The sequence below is a fragment of the Phoenix dactylifera genome, chromosome 11, assembly GCF_051530095.1.
Source record: "Phoenix dactylifera cultivar Ajwa chromosome 11, Ajwa_hap1_PhDact_Kaust_v1.1, whole genome shotgun sequence".
Classification (NCBI taxonomy): Eukaryota; Viridiplantae; Streptophyta; class Magnoliopsida; order Arecales; family Arecaceae; genus Phoenix; species Phoenix dactylifera.
The window spans coordinates 3582942-3601626 of NC_143200.1; the positions used below are offsets into that span (position 1 = coordinate 3582942).

General features: G+C 39.3%; 2 protein-coding genes across 2 annotated transcripts; one reads left to right on the top strand and one right to left on the bottom strand.

Moving 5' to 3' along the window:
* Window positions 1-1779: 1779 nt before the first annotated feature.
* Window positions 1780-7520, bottom strand: LOC103710611 (chloroplast envelope quinone oxidoreductase homolog). The gene is made up of 4 exons (XM_008796426.4): window positions 7333-7520; window positions 5802-5943; window positions 3542-3633; window positions 1780-2685 (listed from the first exon to the last, which is right to left on the bottom strand). The coding sequence occupies exons 1-4, from the start codon at window positions 7396-7398 to the stop codon at window positions 1999-2001; spliced, it is 987 nt and encodes a 328-aa protein (XP_008794648.4). The 5' UTR covers window positions 7399-7520; the 3' UTR covers window positions 1780-1998.
* A 7536-nt stretch (window positions 7521-15056) lies between these two features.
* On the top strand, window positions 15057-18489 carry LOC103710610 (adenosylhomocysteinase-like). Its single transcript, XM_008796425.6, has 3 exons — window positions 15057-15877; window positions 16340-16876; window positions 18054-18489. Exons 1-3 carry the CDS (start codon window positions 15167-15169, stop codon window positions 18261-18263), a joined length of 1458 nt encoding a protein of 485 aa, XP_008794647.2. The 5' UTR covers window positions 15057-15166; the 3' UTR covers window positions 18264-18489.
* The last annotated feature ends 196 nt before the right edge of the window (window positions 18490-18685 follow it).

The following is an 18685-nucleotide window of genomic DNA, read 5'->3' on the forward strand; positions in this document are numbered from 1 at the left end:
TTTTTTTTTTCTTTGCGTATTCTATTCACAAACTCCCAGTCTTAATAACTATGAAGACTGCACCGAGCCAAGTTCTAAAAATGTAGATCATATCCTTTCACACTGTGTGTCATCCCTAATTGCAAGTGGCAAGATCAGCATCAGACGTTTCATCAACTGCAATTCAAACGTGAACCAACATCTTTAATCATCAATCCAAGGAAATTTCGTTCCTCATTCAGAATGTGAAAATAAGCCCTCAAGAAACAAATTCACTAATTGTCAGCTTGCAAACTGAACTAGATGGCTCCCATTTGATAAAAAGGATACAAATGGAACTAAAGATGGATCTTCTTTATCACCGATCGCATCGTGTTTCGCAGTTCGAAAATGTCGATTCACATAATATATATGCAGTCTCTCATTTGATTATCCACCAAAGAGTTCTCTACAGGAATCAAAGCCATAATTTACAATTTTCCACAATAAATGAGCTGCTTATTTGACCATATCAATTGATAATCATGCATGCATTTGCAAAAACAAGGAGGAAAAGATGGAAAAAAGATTTTAAAATGTATTTACTCAAAGAAATGACCCAGTTGAATGCGTGAAGAAATAGTCATCACTAATCCAAATGAACATCTGTCTAATAAATTTGGCTGCAGTGTCCATTATCTACTGGCATTTTCTATCAAAAAAAAAACCCGGCCCTTTATCATCCATGCATATTATAAATTCAAATATATCTTTTGTTATAATATTAATATATCAGCTAATATTTTTAAATTATCTTTTTTTTGTACTTTCTTAAATAGATGTTCCAGTTGATAAATTTAAGAATTAATGTTTTATAACCATTGCTAATTCATGATTTACTATATTGGGAGAAATATTAATATCTGGCTCCTTATATATAGTTAAGATTTCAGTAACTTTCAAATTTTTCCAATTTTTCCAATTTTTCCAATTTTTCCAATTTTTCATCCATCCAAAATAAACTATAGTTTTCATTAGGAGAAACTAACGAGGGAAACAATATAAATACGAGAAATGGGAAATGATGGTTAAAATATGATCACGAGAAGTGCGAAACATGATTATAAGAAGAGCAAAAATATTATACCAAACATATTTAAAAAAACACAAAGATGATATAAAAACCATTTCTAGGTAGCTAGAAATGGCTCATGTTCTAAGTAAACCTACAAAAGCCTATAAAGCAAAACAATTAATTTATATCTTGTTTCTTCTAACGATGAGAATTAGAATGTAAACTAGTAAGAGACCAGCTCATGTGCTCACGAGGAAAATATTCTAAATATCTAGATTATAATAACAAATTATGTTGATTTTACTGTGAAACAAATTCAGAGAAGATGGTTGCATATAGGATCATGATAAAGCATGCTTTCTATCTTTCTTTTCTTGTTTTGGCAATGGCATGGTTGCTATTTACTCCAGCAAAACAAGCAAGCCATAACATATATTGAACCGAACTGCTCAAACGAGCTCAACCAATTGATCGGAAAGTAACCAATTGATCGGAAAGTACATAGATCTCGAATAATAAAAGCTAGCGACCATGAACATACAATATTACTTTCAGAAAGCCCCAGACTAGCAAGTTTTTTTTTTGAGAGTAACAAATAGAGCAAGTTAATGAGCATCATTCTTTTTGAGAAATTGCTTTCTGGCGAAAGCCCAGATGTTGAAGTATGCTCTAGAGAGATGAAATTATATATTGAATTATTCACAAGGGGTGGAAAGAAGAGTTCCAAAAAGAATCGACTCCTAAAATTTTCAGCCAAATTAATAATTTATTAAGCCTGAAATTGATGAAGCAAGGCCCGTCTTTCAGAAATAGTATGCAGTTACTGATACATGCAAGAACCAAGAGTCTCTAAACTAGTCCTGCACCACACATACAATAGAACAACAGCTTCAAATGACAACAGCAACCACACAGTCCTCATATTTTCCTATAGATGTATGGAGGCATCAATCCTTGAAGATCGTTCACATTTCCACGATGATTTTCCCTGTAGCATGACCATCTATGCTCTTAGCCCAAGCCTCCTCTGCTTTGCTCAAAGGATGCCTTGAATCCACCACTGTCTTCAGCTTACCTTCCTTCGCCAAATCTACCACAAACTTCAAGTCCTCCCCCTTTGGCGCTAATAGCAAGGGCACCAGCTGCTTCTTGGAGAAGGTCACCTTTTTTAAGACAAAAGCAACCATACTCTTGAAAGTCGGAGTTATGTCGATGACCTTTCCATTAGTAGTCAAATTAGGCTCAAAGGTGGACCAGCCAATGCCGGTAGCGCAGTGGATCACTGAATCATATTTCCTGCCTGATGGGCTCTTCAAGCTTGCACCATCTGGAGTCTTGTAGTCCAGCACCTCATCTGCACCTAGACTCTTCACAAGCTCTATGTTACGAGCACCGCAGGTAGCCGTCACATGGAGGTTTGCAAGCTTGGCAAGCTGGACAGCATAATGTCCCACACCACCAGAGGCAGCAGTGATCAGGACATTTGATGGCCCATTAGCACCATTGAACTTGGTCCCACCAGACTTCAGTGCCTGGAGGGCAGTAACAGCAGCTGTAGGCAAGCTGGCACCTTCAGCTGCAGATACTTCAGAAGGCCTACTGACTGTAAGGGCCACTGGCGCTGCAGCAAACTCGGCGAGCCCGCCACCATTCTGTCAATAAGTGAGTCCTGATTTAGAAGAATGTGAAACAAGCAACAAGAGATTGGGCACCAAGTAGATATTCAGCTGTCTGGTTTCAAACAGCACTCAATGTTCTTTTGATGATGTGCCAGGCCCTTATTGATAGATAAGATGTGCAGCATCCACCTTGCAGTGCGATGACTTCATGATCAATATAGTACTATCTATCCACCATTACGAACCTAACACATCATCCAACAGCACTGCCATGATAGCAGACACAACAACGACAATAGACAGCACAAGTATGGCTGCTTATCGCACAAGAATGGAAACATTTTGCTTTGATCAACCAAAACAGCAATCTTTGCATGTTTTTATAAAAATGGATTCATGCATGCGTCCAGCATAATCTCTTACTACTTTCTTATTTGCTTCAATGAATTCTGGAAAATAGTTCTCCATTCAAAAAATCACACGTTAACAATAACATAACAAAAGTGAGGCTTTGAAGTTCTGTGAAGCAACAAATAAAAGGATGATGTTCAGGCAGATTTGTGACAAAACTAAGGACAGTTCAAAATTAGAATGCTAAAAGAAGCACATTTGAAGCATGGATAAGTTAGTCTGAAAAGGGGAGAGAGTATGAGAATCTTGATAGATATGGTGATGGAAAAATAAGAATTCAATTCCCTCTTGAAAAAAAAAGAACTATAATCTGTTTTATTTTGGCATACTCTGTCATGACACTAAATTTTTATCTGGTTCAGGCAGCCTAAACTACAACTGGAGTTAACTTTGTACTGTCTATGTGGTTTCTTTTCATTTATTTCCTACCTTCCCTTGAACCAAGTGGGAAGAAACATTTAGAAAGTCCATCACTTACCTGAAAGTTAAGCATGGCAACGACTTTGTCACCTGCTTTAAAGGAGTCCACTCCAGGACCTACCTCAGTAACTTCTCCTGCAACATCAGCACCTGTTTCACCAGGGCAATGCATTATGAAATTTATTCTGCAATGCTCCATTCAGTAAAGAATGCAATATTAGAAAGAACAGGGGAAGGTATCAGGCAAAATTTTAACTAGAAAAAACAATTGAAAAAATAGTACTCCACAAAACATAGGCCTGTTGCTACTTGTGATGCATGTATCAGAAAAGAGAAAAAAAAAGAGTATTGTAAATTTTAATTTCTGGATCCTAAAATAAAGATATAAGGATAAATTATATGCATAAGGACTGATAACATGTTGAATATTGTCTCAAATTTTGACTTCGATGGAGTACATATTTATAGAATTTTTTATATGAAAAATTCATTTTGGGGTCTTCTTGTGCTAAAATAAAGACATAAGGCTTAGGCCCTAAGTAGTAGGCTTGAGGGTACCTAATGATTGGGTCTTGAGTTATAAGGCCTGAGGGTATCTTAAGACTAAAGATCAACATACTTGTGTGCAAAATTCGCCATCTTAATACTGAACCCTCGTACCGGTGCCATACCAACACGGTGTTGGTACAGTATGATATGAAGTCTTTTCGGCATATGAGTATTTGTATGCCATCCGTACCGGATACCAGTACTGAACCGGTATGGTATAGTACGTCCTATAACGTCCGATTCAGGCTAGTACGACAAACTATGTTGTGTGTATGGCTAATAATGTACTTCCTCCTGGTTCAACCTGTGTTACTTTCATGTTTTTTATTCCAATTCCTTGCCTAAATAGCAGTATGGCACATCATATACCTCTCTGTTTGGTCGTCTTCCATCCCGCTGCCCTCCGAGCCTGACGTTTTATGCCCTCAATCTCCATTAACCTGAAATTGACCAACTTTAGGGACTGATAGGCAGCAAGCGGGCAGCATTTTTCTTTCTTCAAACTTCTCCTGATCTCTCTTCCTCCTTGATCTTGTCTTTCAAATTTCTCTAAACACTAGAATTAAAGCTTCCCATAATATAACACCTTTTCTCAAAGCTTCCCGTCCATTTCTTTTCTTCAGATTTGATCTCCTTCCATATCTTTCAACCCATATCTTTGTACATGATTTTAAGGTACTCCACCAGATTAAATCCATTCCCATTGATAAAATTTTCTTGAAACCTCCTTTAACATTTACCTTGAATCCCATTTTTCTCACTCTCATTTTTCTCTTAAATTTCTCCTTCCATATCCTTGGAGAACCTTTTCCTTTATTCCATTCACCCTTACTAACAATTTCATGAATAATTACTTCATCATTCACCAGTGGCATGAGACATATGATAGTTGGAGACAGAATTTCTGTTCAATGGACTCAAGTGTCTAAGCCTTACCCATTAAACCTTGATCATGATCTAAGTTCTTATGTTATGTACGCTAAATTTACATATAATTTTGGCATACTTAAACAATTTGAATTGAAATTTTGAGGCTTACACCTTTGTCCACCTCAATGTTTAGCTTCTCCTTGTAGGAACATACTGCATCTTCTATAGCCTAAACCATTTACTACCTAGAGCATAATTAGCACATTAACAAAAGATTAAATCAGTGGACAAGCGCATTTACAAACTTACAGATGCTATACTACAGTTTTCTGAGAATCTTGCACCCCCTTGGTTCCCTCTATAAAGACCAATTACCACTTCTTGTTAAACAGGAGAAAACTCTTTCCTCTTCAATACACCATATGCTCTAACCATTTAGTCTCCTGACAGCTTAACTACCTCTAGTTTAGATAGTCGAAGCGGAAAACAAATGCATTAGTAAAAGGTGATCCTAAGCCTGATTTCCAAATTTAAACTAAAGGCATTTGTAGAAGACTAGATGACCAAACAATTTATTTAAGTTCGTAAGGTAGTCTGTAACATCCAGATTTAATAGTATACCTCTAGTAAATATTTTAGCAAGGGAAAGAATGGCCTATAAGAAAATTCCCTGAAAAAATGTTGAAAATTTTAACAGTGAATCAGCAATAGGAGGTGCGTAACAGAATATATCTACACAGAAATTCATTATCTTGATCAGATCACCAAGAAGTCTTTGACCAAAAAGTAGGCAAGCTAAACTTGCATCTGCATTCCATGAGCACTCCAAAGGAAGAACTACCACAACAAGTGCATAAAAGAACAACTATCCCATTCATTTGGTAAGAGTGGAAGCTTACATGGTATGAAGGGAAATTTGGATGGCAAAAATGGTCGAAGCATTCCTTTCTGAATTTTCCAATCAACTGGATTTATACTTGTTGCTTCCAGCTTTAACAAAATCTCATCTTTCTTTGGTGAAGGAATTGGAACCTTGACATGCTGCAATAGCATAAATTCCAATAAAGACTTGTGAAAGTACTTTAATTAAGAATACAGCATTCTTCTACACATAGATAGCACAAAGTCTTACAAAACTAACAGTTATAACCCATAAAGTTGGTTTGAACATTGGTTGCATCAAACAATGGTCTTGCATGTCTATTTTGATACCAGCACCATCATGGTGTCTCAATTGATACCATGAGAGCCTCAAACCGAGCATGTTAAGAGATGACTTGATGGTCGTTTGTCATTTATTTTTCAGCAAACTAAAACCTCGCTTTTAAAGAACAGTCTCATAAATATGTAAAATTACGCAATGGCTTATTAAATTTTAATTTGAGGCATATATCAAGTCCTTATACTACCACAAACATAAAAAGATGGGAAATTCTTGGGTCGCTGGTTAGCTCACATAAAAAGTTGCACAAGTTCACATCTTGCTGGGTTGGCAACCGAACATTCAACCACCCACTGCGAGTTGCACTTATTCCCATGAGTTACAATCATATCCCCTTATGCCATGCGATACAAGGACTCGTATGCATGAAACAGGCACCTTACAGCATTACTCTAAAAAAATTGCTCATAAAAAGATGCAAAAAATAATCAATTTTACTGTACAAGATACACTAAAGAATGATTCCTCGAAGGGAAAAAAAAATTGAAAAGGGAGGTTCTATTAAATAAAACAACTTTGAGAAAGAGTGTTGAAAAATGCATCTGGAAACTATATTTAATTTTCTAAAAAATTCATCAAAAGCTGGAAACACATGCATGAAAGAGGAAGGCGGTTTAATATATGTTTTCTTTGGCAGAACAGGGGAAAAACCCTTCTTTTTAAGAGAAAATAGAAAACTACTCCATAGTCAATACACCAAACTCAACATCCACACGTACAAAAAAAATAAAACAAAAGGAATAAAAAAAAATCCGTTGACACATGGACCCCATCCCAACAGTAGTTAGTATATATGTTTAGGCATCGCCAACAGTGCATAATTTAGACTAAATAGTTGATAATTTAGACTTCTATTCATCAGACAACGAGTCAACCAACTACCCCATCATGACGAGAATAACAAAAAAGTTCAAAAAAAAAAACACTTTTTATTCGATAGGATTATTAAAAGGTCATCCATGACATCATGACATCGTTTTAAGGTTCGGGTACCGAATTGAGATGAAGATGAATAGAATCCACTCCATAACAAAGATCCAGGCAAAAGAAATTAAACAAACAAAACCTCCTATCATTGAAAGAAATATAAATTCTTATTTCCGGAAACAAGAACTCGAAGGAATGAAACCAAACAAACGACAAAAGTAGAAGAAAAGAAGATAAACATAAGCAAAGGAGAGGGGCATCTCTGGAAGACTTCGGTGTACCTTCAGGCCGGCAACTCCCCCGCCGTAACCGGCGTACTCGACCGCCTGCATGACTTTCCCGGCCATGGAAGGAAGGTTGAAGAGAGAGAGAGAGAGAGAGAGAGAGAGAGGATGAGAGAGAAGAGTTTGGTTCGGAGATAATTAGAAGAAAATATTCGCACCGGTATGGCAAGAAACCTGGCCACGCGTGATTCACGCGGGGTGGTTCTATATACACCCCCCCTATTGCTCAGGACACCCCCCAAAAATTAAAAAAAAATTAAATACTCTCTACACCCCCCCATTTGCTAAGGACACCCCTAAAAAATTAAAAATTCCTAAATTACCCCCCACCCTCCCCACCCCCTCACCTAAATTGCTCTCTACACCCCCCAAACCCCCCCCCCACCCCGCTCTTCCCCTCCAAAACACCTCGCCAACGCCCAAAACCCCCCCGTTCCCCCTTCTCCCTCTCGTCGCCGGCATTCTCCCGATTTCCGACCACCTCGCCGGCTTCTCCCGGAACCACCTCGCCGGCTTCTCCTGAAATTTTTTTTTCACGGTTCGTGCTCCGTTCGGCACTGGATCGCCGAACAAAAGGCTTCTGTTCGGCTGAACAGTGCCGGACAGAAGCCTTCTGTTCGGCACTGTGCAGCCGAACAGATCTGTTCGGTTGAGGGCTGCCGAACAGAAGGCTTTTGTTCGGCACTGTTCAGCCGAACAGAAGCCTTTTGTTCGGCGATCCAGTGCCGAACGGAGCACGAACCGTGAAAAAAAAAAATTTCGGGAGAAGCCGGCGAGGTGGTTCCGGGAGAAGCCGGCGAGGTGGTCCCGGGAGAAGCCGGCGAGGTGGTCGGAGATCGGGAGAATGCCGGCGACGAGAGGGAGAAGGGGGAACGGGGGAGGAGGGGTTTAAGGGGGGTTTGAGGGGTGTTTTTTTTTTTCTTTTCAAAACGAAACGGAGGAGGAGGAAGAGGGGGGGGTTTATGAGAAAATTTCAAGGGCAATATGGTAATTACACTAAAGGTTAGTTTGGGTATTTTTTTTTGGTTTTTGGGGGGTGTCCTGAGCAATAGGGGGGGTGTATATAGAACTACACATTCACACGCCGGCTATGCCTGGGAGTGAATTTACGAATATGCCCCTAAATGGGCGAACTTGTCAAAGTGGACTCACTTGACCAGGTTTTGGGGCTGACCCGACATGAGATTCAACTTTTGTGGAGCTCAGATTTCAAATTGGTATTGACTCGATTTCTCTTAATTGACTCTTAAACACCAACTATAATTCATTTCAATATCATCTTCTTTTTTTTTTTTGATATTTTTATCTAATGCAAATCTTTGAAGGATATCTTTATTTTAATATATTTAGTATGAAAATATATAATACAAATGGATTGTGAAACATTTGAAGTTTCTATTTCTCCCCTACCCAAAAACCTACACACCTAATTCTCTAATTCATCCCCACAACCCCTCATTCCCAACTCCTATCATACATTGAGGGTATGAAGATGGCTGCACCCTTTCGACGCTCGATGTCTAATTATCACAGGTATTTTCTTAATTTTTACTCTAATTATTAATTTAATATATGGTTGTATGTTAATAATAAATTATAGGCTTAGGGCTTTATATATCCATATACAAATATCTCAATTTATATTCTTAAAAGTCAATATTGAATTATATTTAATAATAATAATAATAATAATATAATGTGTGTGCATAATGAAGTCTTGATTTTTGAGACTCACTAGATACATGGCCAGGTCTTTAAATCGATTCGACTTGAGTAACTTCCAAGTTCAATCATTTTTTGAGGTTCTAAACTATGATGGAGACTAAGAAAGTTGACCTAACTTTTTATTTTGCCAAAAATTATTTTATTAATTATTTTTTCTCTTTTCAAGTTGGATCAAGGTTTCTACCTCAGCATGAGATCCTAGTCTGTACTAGGAAGCAATTATCCAAAGATGCTCGTTACCAAATTAGTAAAGTTTTTGACAAGTTTTTCCTTTTTTTTTACTTTCCTAAATAGATGTTCTAACTGATAAATTTAAGAATTAATGTTTTAGAATCATTTTTAATTCATGATTTACCATATTGGGTGAGGTGTCATATCTCATTCCTTATATTTCAGTTAAGATTTCAATATATTTCAAAACTTTCCAAATTTTCCAAGCCAAAATAAACCATAATTGTTATTAGGAGAAACCAATGTGGGAAACAATATAAGAAAGATCTTACTACAAAGTGGGAAACATGATTGTAAAGAAGGCAAATATATTATACAAAAATATATTTAAAAATACATAAAAAATATATAAAAACTGTTGCTAAGTAGCTACAAACTAATCCACAAATATTGATAAAGATTCTTGTTTCACAAGTATTTACTCTCCTATAAAAAATAAAATAAATAAAATCCCTGATTTATTACAACAATTTGCTCAAGATCATCAAAAAGAACCTTTGATTTAAAATTTCCCACTCCTTGTCCTACATGTTCTCTTCATAGCTTATTCACTTGGAGCCTTTGTTTGCAAAATATAATTTTCCAAGAAGTTTCCAAAAGAAACACACTAGTTTCCAATTTGATTTCCTAGAAAACTCTTACTTGAATGAGAAATAGTTTTCTCATAATGATAAATAAATCTATCAAGATGATTATATCTCGATTTTTTAAAACCTTGAACTAGAATAGGTATCTAAAAAATTTACAACTTCATTTTTTGTCTCACAAAATCCAATAAATGAACAAAAAGTTCCATTGGTAGACAAACACAATAACTTCCCAAATTAAAGCAAGATAGGAGTATTTCATTCGAGATCGAATCATTTATTCCGAGGCGAATAATTTCAAAATCAAACAAGGGCCAAACGATTGCCTTACAATTCTAGATAGTAGCTTGTCCATAGGCATGAGCCAACAAGGTAATAGATGATCAGACTTTTGAATGAGGGATGCAAAATATACATGGTGTAGGAGCCATGATTAATGCCTCTCTATTAAGGTGGGCCTCATATCTAATTCTCATAAGACCTGCAACCTTTTGGAAAGATTGTCGAGTTTTGAAATTTTAAGATTTTCCATTTTCAATCAAGTATAAAAGAATGTAATCAACAAATTCTCCATAAATATTTTTATACATTTGATCAAGCCTAGATGCTTATGTTATATGCATGAGAGAAAAAGAAGTACAAGTGATATCTCCAACAAAGATCATATTGCATATTGACCCAAAAGACTTGGTAGAACTGCTGCTCCACATTGAAGATGTTTGCTAAAGCTATAATCTTTTCAGCTGCATGTAAAATATGGATAACTTGCATAGAAGAGAATTTGTGATAATAACTAACCCATTTCTCCCTATCCCCCTTCAAAATGGTATGATTAGATTGTCATGATGATTTGAGTGAATTAACTTGATTTTGTACTTTAGCATGGCAAGGTTTTACAAGAAAAGCATGTCCATAGTTAAAAAAAAAGTATAAATAAAAGAATATAAGTTTTTAATAGAATGCAGTATAAATGCAGAATATTGTATAGCCATGGCTACAATAACTTTGATGTGCTTCGGATCCAAAACTCCCTTTCAGCTCTTTCATGTATCTCCATTTCCACTTGTCTTTTTTCCCCTCAAAAAAAAAAGAGGACAGGAATAAATTTATACCTCTATAGGTTTGTTTTCCAGATAGCATAAAAGAAAAAATGAAGTAGATATACAGTAAATAAAGAAGCAAATACATACATACTTAAGCTATTATTTAGAAGAAAAAAATAAATTTCTCTTCTTCCTTCTCCTCTTCTGCATGTTTCCTTTTTAGTTGAAGTTTTGTCCAAATGCTATCTTTAACATCAATCTCCATATTGCACTTCATCAATTTGTAGAGAAACAAAAACACAAAAACAACTATCATGCACAACAAGACCTTAGCTTTTTAACATTAAATACCAACCTATGAGAGCAATGGTAGACATCTAAAAACACAACAACCAAAAAAAAAAAGGAAAATGAGATATGACCCTCTTCTTGAACCTCTGTCAAATTAAGTTGTACAAGAGAGATGCCATTCAGCCATTTTTAGATCATAAACTAAGAGAACCTCATGAGGGAACCACAAAGATGCTCATACTATGAGAAACACACACAACCACCACTAAAAGAATGCCTTTTTATCTACTGGCATGTACCCAAATATCTCCAATTCCATTTTGACTTCAGGATTAGAAGTAGGACTAAGCCTAGCATTTCCCAACTATGTAGTAGGACTATTTGTAAAATGGAATTCAGCAAAGGGCCGAGCATTTATTATGTATTCCCTGTTTGAAACACCAAAGTTCAATCATATGGTTTGCAACATGAAAACTATATGAAATTATACGCACGTACGCATACCACATTCATTCAATGTGCATACAAACATATATAGATACATGCATACATACATACATACATATATATTAGAGGAAATCAAGCATTTAGCTCGACATAGTCCATAGCATTCTTATAGTTGTTGACAAAATCCGAGACCACTGTCTCTACCATCTCCTTCCCATCCTTATATATCATCTCAGACAAGCCACTGAGCGTTGTCTTCATGTTCTCTGCAAGCTCCACTGCCATGATGCTGGTGAGGTTGAAAGACCCCAGAGCCATGTTGCAAAGACGATTAAAACCACCGCATGAGACCGCGACAAGCCCTTCTCTAAGATGTTTCAAGATATTCTTAATTACATTTGTGACAAGATTTGTGGTGTGCTCAATTATATCATGGATGTCTATGCCTTTGCATGGCCAAATGATGGAGGAGAAGATAAGATGTTCTTCTATGTTGACTCAATAATAAAGAGTGCTAGCTCGTAGAGGACTTTGACTTGAGCATTAGTTTGGTGCTTCTTGGTTGAGTTTGATTCTGGAGTTGCTATGCTCCCCAAGTGCACAAATCTAATATGCACTTTGGATCAACTACTAAAGATTAAGATTGGATCGTGCTAGGTTTTCTCTTATTGTTGTTTGAATTGTTGATCCATACTTCTATGGTTTAGTTACATGTGTCATGGCCAGTGCAAGGTTGTGATATAATTTGAAAGAAATTTTTTAGAGGTTATGGCTGCAATGTGAGGCATCACTATAACTAGAGGGGGGTCTAAGGAACACTAGCAGAGAGAAAATGTCATGTCTTGATGCAGCACTCCCTTGGAAATTTGGAAGGTGATAGTTCCCTTAAAATAAAATTGTATTTGTCTATTTCTAGCTCTTGAGTAGGTAAAGGTGGAAATGCTGAGAGTGCAGGTATTGGATTTTTATTGATAGAAATGCTTAGGAAACAATTAATTTGGTTTATCCAGAGTTGCAATCTAGACCTGGATTTGATTGATCTCACAATTCTGGAACAAGTCAATATGTTCTGAACTGACATAACTTGATATTGTTATAATTAGTTAAACCTAATATGAGACTGCTTCTATCTAGATCCATCAAGGGTTGGACTGAGTCTCAGGCTCCAAGTAGTTTGGGATGATACCTCTACACTATCTAATCAACCTGCACCACTAGATCTTTTCAGGACTGAGAAGGGGAGATAATACATTAATTAAACTCTCAAAACTTTAAGATATTAGAGAAAGATCACATCATACTGCATGGAAAAAGCAAAAAGAAATGCACTAATTGGTTCATAAGTGGGTTTATGATAATTTCACTGGTCTCCCTTTATGTTATCATGCATGTTTGCAACCTTTAAAACTGTTGGGAAGGATAGAGATGAGCAATGCTAAAAAGGTAAACTTAAAAAATGAGAGGTAGCAAAGATCATGAACTAGTTTAGTGATCAAATAATAATAATAAAAAGGTCATAAACCAATTGAAAGCATTCCATAGAAGGCAACTCAGCAATATCCCAAGTCATTGGATTCCTTCGAAGGCAAAGATGCGATCCTAAACCAAGGCCCTGGATCATAACCATCCAACCGATACATTCTTGAGCTCAAAAATTATCAAAATCAGGTTTATGCAGCCCAATATTCTGAATTTTGCATGAAATACTTCGGATTTCCACTCAAATTCAATCCCTACGAGTTTAGATTATGTTCGTAGCTATTTAATTAGGCCGTGTCTTTGGAGATACTTGATTCATCCATATCGTAAATCAAGTCAATCCTTATCAAGTTGAGTAAGAATTCGCAATCCACAATATTTACTTCCCACCAAGTAGTTGCATGTCATACTCAAGTTATTGATATTTTAGATATTAAAATTAGAGAAAAAGAAGAGTAAATAATGTATGGTCTTGATATTTTGCTGGTGCAAACAAGAAGCTTGAAAGAAGCAAGAAAAATAGACAACAAAACTAAATATCATCTCTGATGGGGGGCTAAAAAGGATCGTCCGGCCCATAACTAAAAAGCCGCCCATTTTCAGCCCAATAAACATCAACGCCAACCAGTTGAATCCACACTTCGGCCCCGAGTCAGCTCAACTTCGGGACTCCGCCGAAGGCTCCACCAATTTCAGACATTCGTCGACTCCTCCGACCAAGTTCGGAGTGCCTCCAGTATTCGCCAACTCGCCCCGACCAAGCTCGAGGCGCCTACCTTAGCAGTACGCCCCGACTTTCGAGCTCGGAGCGCTCCACCGAGCACGACTCGGAATCCGAAAAGCCGAGCTACTCCCAGCACCGTCAAGCTGACCTCATCAAACGCATGACGCGACCTTTTAACGAGCTCGGCCTCGCTAACAACCGTGCCCATGTGCGCGCCTACGTCCATCTGGGTGGCCGTACTTTACAACACTACCGTGTCACGTCTCCATATCCGGCCTTCAACAAACGATACCTTGACCACTCCGGCCATACCCTACCGCGACTGTCAACACCCTACCGTTCTCAAGAATGAGCAGTACTACACGCCACCAGCCAACCTAAGCTGCGCGCCACCCGTCTCAGAGCCACGCCCCCTCATGATGAGGGCTGACAGTGCCTCTGCTACCTGGCCCACTCCATCGAGACTATAAATAGCTCGGTCAAGTAACTTCTAAGGGACTTTTGGGCTGGACCAGATCTACCCCACTCTAACTTGATCGTCGGAGGGCCCTCACCGGAAACACCGGTGAGGCTTTATGCAGATCCGCGGCCGTCGCACAGGAGGTGGCTTCCGTCTTCTCCTTCCAATCACCAGCGGCTCTCTCGACTCCACCGGCGTGGTCACTCTCGGGCCAAATTTGAACCACAATAATTTTTATATTAACTTATCAAATATATCATAAAGTTGATGAACCATGAAATAAATCTGGACCAATTGGGTGACACAAGAAATAATTGAAAGAAAAAATTGTGGAGGAAGAGAATGATAAGTCTTGTAAGAAATTTAGTTAGATAGCTATTTCACATCAACAATAAAGTCCTGGTGCCAATAGGAATGCATGGACCCTAATCCTATATCCATCATTAAATAAAAGAGAATAAAATCATACTTGCACAAATCTTGATGCACATTAATAGTGCTCCAACTATTTATTGGGAACTTCATAAATGTGCATTCTAGAGCTAATCTTTTGACCAAGTTCGGTACAATAATGTCTGTCACTGTGTCAGCAACCAATCATAACAGATCTCACATCAAACACCAACCAGATCCAGGTATTATCCCAAGCAACGGCACATGATCAAATCCATCAGCAACATCCCCACCGTCCACTTCCCTCGAAAATCCTATTTATATACCCTCCAACCCCGTCTCCATTCTCCCACTTCTCGGCCCCCTAAAAATCCCGGCAGCCTCGTAGAAGAACAAAAAAATCCCATCTTTTCCACACTTCTCCCCGAATCTCGAGCTCGAAGCCGTCGCCATGGCTCTCCTCGTGGAGAAGACCTCCTCCGGGCGCGAGTACAAGGTGAAGGACCTCTCCCAGGCCGACTTCGGCCGGCTCGAGATCGAGCTCGCGGAGGTGGAGATGCCTGGCCTCATGGCCTGCCGCTCCGAGTTCGGTCCCTCCCAGCCCTTGAAGGGTGCCCGCATCTCCGGCTCCCTCCACATGACTATCCAGACCGCCGTCCTCATCGAGACCCTCACCGCCCTCGGCGCCGAGGTCCGTTGGTGCTCCTGCAACATCTTCTCCACCCAGGACCACGCCGCCGCCGCCATCGCCCGGGACTCTGTCGCCGTCTTTGCCTGGAAGGGCGAGACCCTCCAGGAGTACTGGTGGTGCACCGAGCGCTGCCTCGACTGGGGCCCCGCAGGCGGGCCGGACCTCATCGTCGACGACGGCGGCGACGCCACCCTCCTCATCCACGAGGGGGTCAAGGCCGAGGAGGAGTACGAGAAGACCGGCAAGATGCCCGACCCGGCCTCCACCGACAATGCCGAGTTCCAGATCGTGCTTGGGCTCATCAGGGACAGCCTCAAGGTGGATCCCAAGAAGTACACCAAGATGAAGGAGAGGCTCGTCGGCGTCTCCGAGGAGACCACCACCGGGGTCAAGCGGCTGTACCAGATGCAGGCCAATGGGACCCTCCTCTTCCCCGCCATCAATGTCAACGACTCCGTCACCAAGAGCAAGGTTAGCCTGATAGATAGCATGCCATTTTCGTTTATTCTTCTTCCAACGCTCGGTTGCTCTGTCATCTATGGTTTTGTTTTATTATTGGATCCGGATCTAGCGTTCTTTTTCTATCTCCTGATCCAGATCTAGAGTTTTGTCTCTTCAACTCCCTCTTTCTCTTTCTGTGTTGGATGTGGTCCAGATCTAAAAATCTGATCTTTTTTTTTATTTGGTAATGCTGTTCACTTGTTCTCGAGCTTCCTAAGGATCTAAAAAATCAGATCTTTTTTACTTTGGTGACGCTTTTCGCTTGTTCTCGAGCTTCCTAAGCAGTCCATAGATCTTGATCCAGACACAGATTTTAGATCAGATGTTTCACTTTCCAAATGTTCCCATCTTACTCTTTTCTTTCTTTTTCCTTTTCCCTCGAATTCAAGAGTTCTGATCTCTGAATTGGGCTTATGCACAATGGTTCAACAGTTCGATAACTTGTATGGATGTCGCCACTCTCTCCCTGATGGGCTCATGAGAGCCACCGACGTGATGATTGCCGGCAAGGTCGCGGTGGTGTGTGGATATGGAGATGTGGGCAAGGGCTGCGCCGCTGCCCTCAAGCAGGCTGGAGCCCGTGTGATCGTCACCGAGATTGATCCCATCTGTGCCCTCCAGGCCCTGATGGAGGGCATCCCTGTCCTCACCTTGGAGGATGTCGTCTCTGAAGCTGATATCTTTGTGACCACCACGGGGAACAAGGATATCATCATGGTGGACCACATGAGGAAGATGAAGAACAATGCCATTGTCTGCAACATTGGTCACTTCGACAATGAGATTGACATGCATGGGCTGGAGACCTATCCAGGAGTTAAGCGCATTACCATCAAGCCCCAGACCGATCGCTGGGTCTTCCCAGAGACCAACACCGGAATCATTGTCCTCGCCGAGGGGCGTCTCATGAACCTTGGATGTGCCACCGGCCACCCAAGCTTTGTCATGTCCTGCTCCTTCACCAATCAGGTAGCATTCTCGAGTGCTTTGCATTAAGCAACTGCACGAAATTTTTATCAACTTCTTTTGATATTTGCTGCTGTCTGATTAATTTGGATGAGTTTGTTTGATTTTCTATGAAATCTCTGATCACAATAAGCATCTTTTGTGAAATAGGAATTTTGGAAATTTTGATCGATCTTTTTATCTACAAGTAGCAAAACTAAAGAGGCCTCGTGGCATGGAGGATGTCCATAATTCGCTCAATTTGTGCATTTAGTTTCTTTCATAACTCTTGGTTGTTTTGATACCTATGATTAGGTGGAACATACCATTGCTAAACTTGTCCCTGCCGATGCAGTTTCTATTTTCACAAGAAATCTTGGTTTTCGGTAGAGGACATTCATCTAAGATGAGGTTTACTTATCAAAGAGGCGAGCAGGTTTGGTATTCCTAGGTGGTGTTAGCAAATAAATCTCCTTAGTTATTTAGTATTGAATGACTTCTAAATTTTAACCTTCAAATGCTCCAGCATGACTATACTAAATACTTTTCAAAGAGTTGAACATAAGCTTTTTATCAGCTATTACAATAGTTTGGAGACTTTAGCATAAAGAACCTGTCAGTTGAGGGAAACAACAAAATGGCAAATCTATAAGTGCATGTACAAGTTTACTGGTATGTTCCTCTGTGGCTTGTTTTGGGTGTGTCACTGTTGGCTTGATCATCAGTTTAAAAGGAACAGCTTCAGGCCATTAATCTGCTCATGAATCATGCTTTTGTAGATTTCTGGAGAAAAATTTTTATGACTACATCATGTTTAAAGGTTGTGCATTTATATGTCGCTAAAAGGGTGCTAACCGACATTCACATTCAGTTAAGGTTCTGTAGCTTAATCTTAGAAAATTGATGTGCATAAAATTTCTAATTTGATGGTTAAAATTTAAAATGGTAATTTCTGTGTGATGCTGCATGGGTTTGAGTCACAAAAGTGGTCAACGGAAAGAAAATAAAAGCTTTATTAAGGTAATTAATCCAGAATTTACGCTGCTAATTCATGCAGATCCTATTTATCTTCATCTGTAAATTTTGCCCCTATAATGACCATGGAGGCATTTAGAAGCTCTCATGAGGATTCATCACTACTAAGACCATCCAGCATTTGTATTTGGTTAGTGATGGGGTTCTGTGGCTTGGTTGGTTGCAGGTGATAGCTCAGTTGGAGCTGTGGAAGGAGAAGTCCAGCGGCAAGTATGAGAAGAAGGTGTATGTGTTGCCCAAGCACTTGGATGAGAAGGTCGCGGCCCTCCATCTGGGCAAGCTGGGAGCCAAGCTCACCAAGCTCACTCCATCCCAGGCTGAGTACATCAGTGTTCCAACTGAGGGCCCCTACAAGCCCCCTCACTACAGGTACTAGGCTTCAGGTGAGGGTAAAATGAAGGCAGCAGCAACACCTCCAAGTCAAGGTGTGGAGGAATGAAAGTTGTTGGCCCTTTAATTTTTGTTTTTGGTTTTGCTACCTCTGAATTTGCCCTTTCTTTAATCCTTAGGCTGTTTTTATTGCTTATCGACTTTGGTGATGATCGATGTTGAAGGCAGGATTTTAATGATCAATGAATGGTGATCATGAATTTTTGCTTGTCTTTGCTATCTATCGTTCTCTCTATTTTCACTTTTCTTTGATCATAAGCTGTTTGAACTATTATCGATTTCAATGATAATTGAAGATAAGGCATGATTTTGATGATGGTCAATGAAGAAGGCATGTTTTCTGAGAAAAAAGAGGCTATTAGAAGGTGCCTAATTAAGTGCTATGGAGTGCATATCGACTGTAATTAA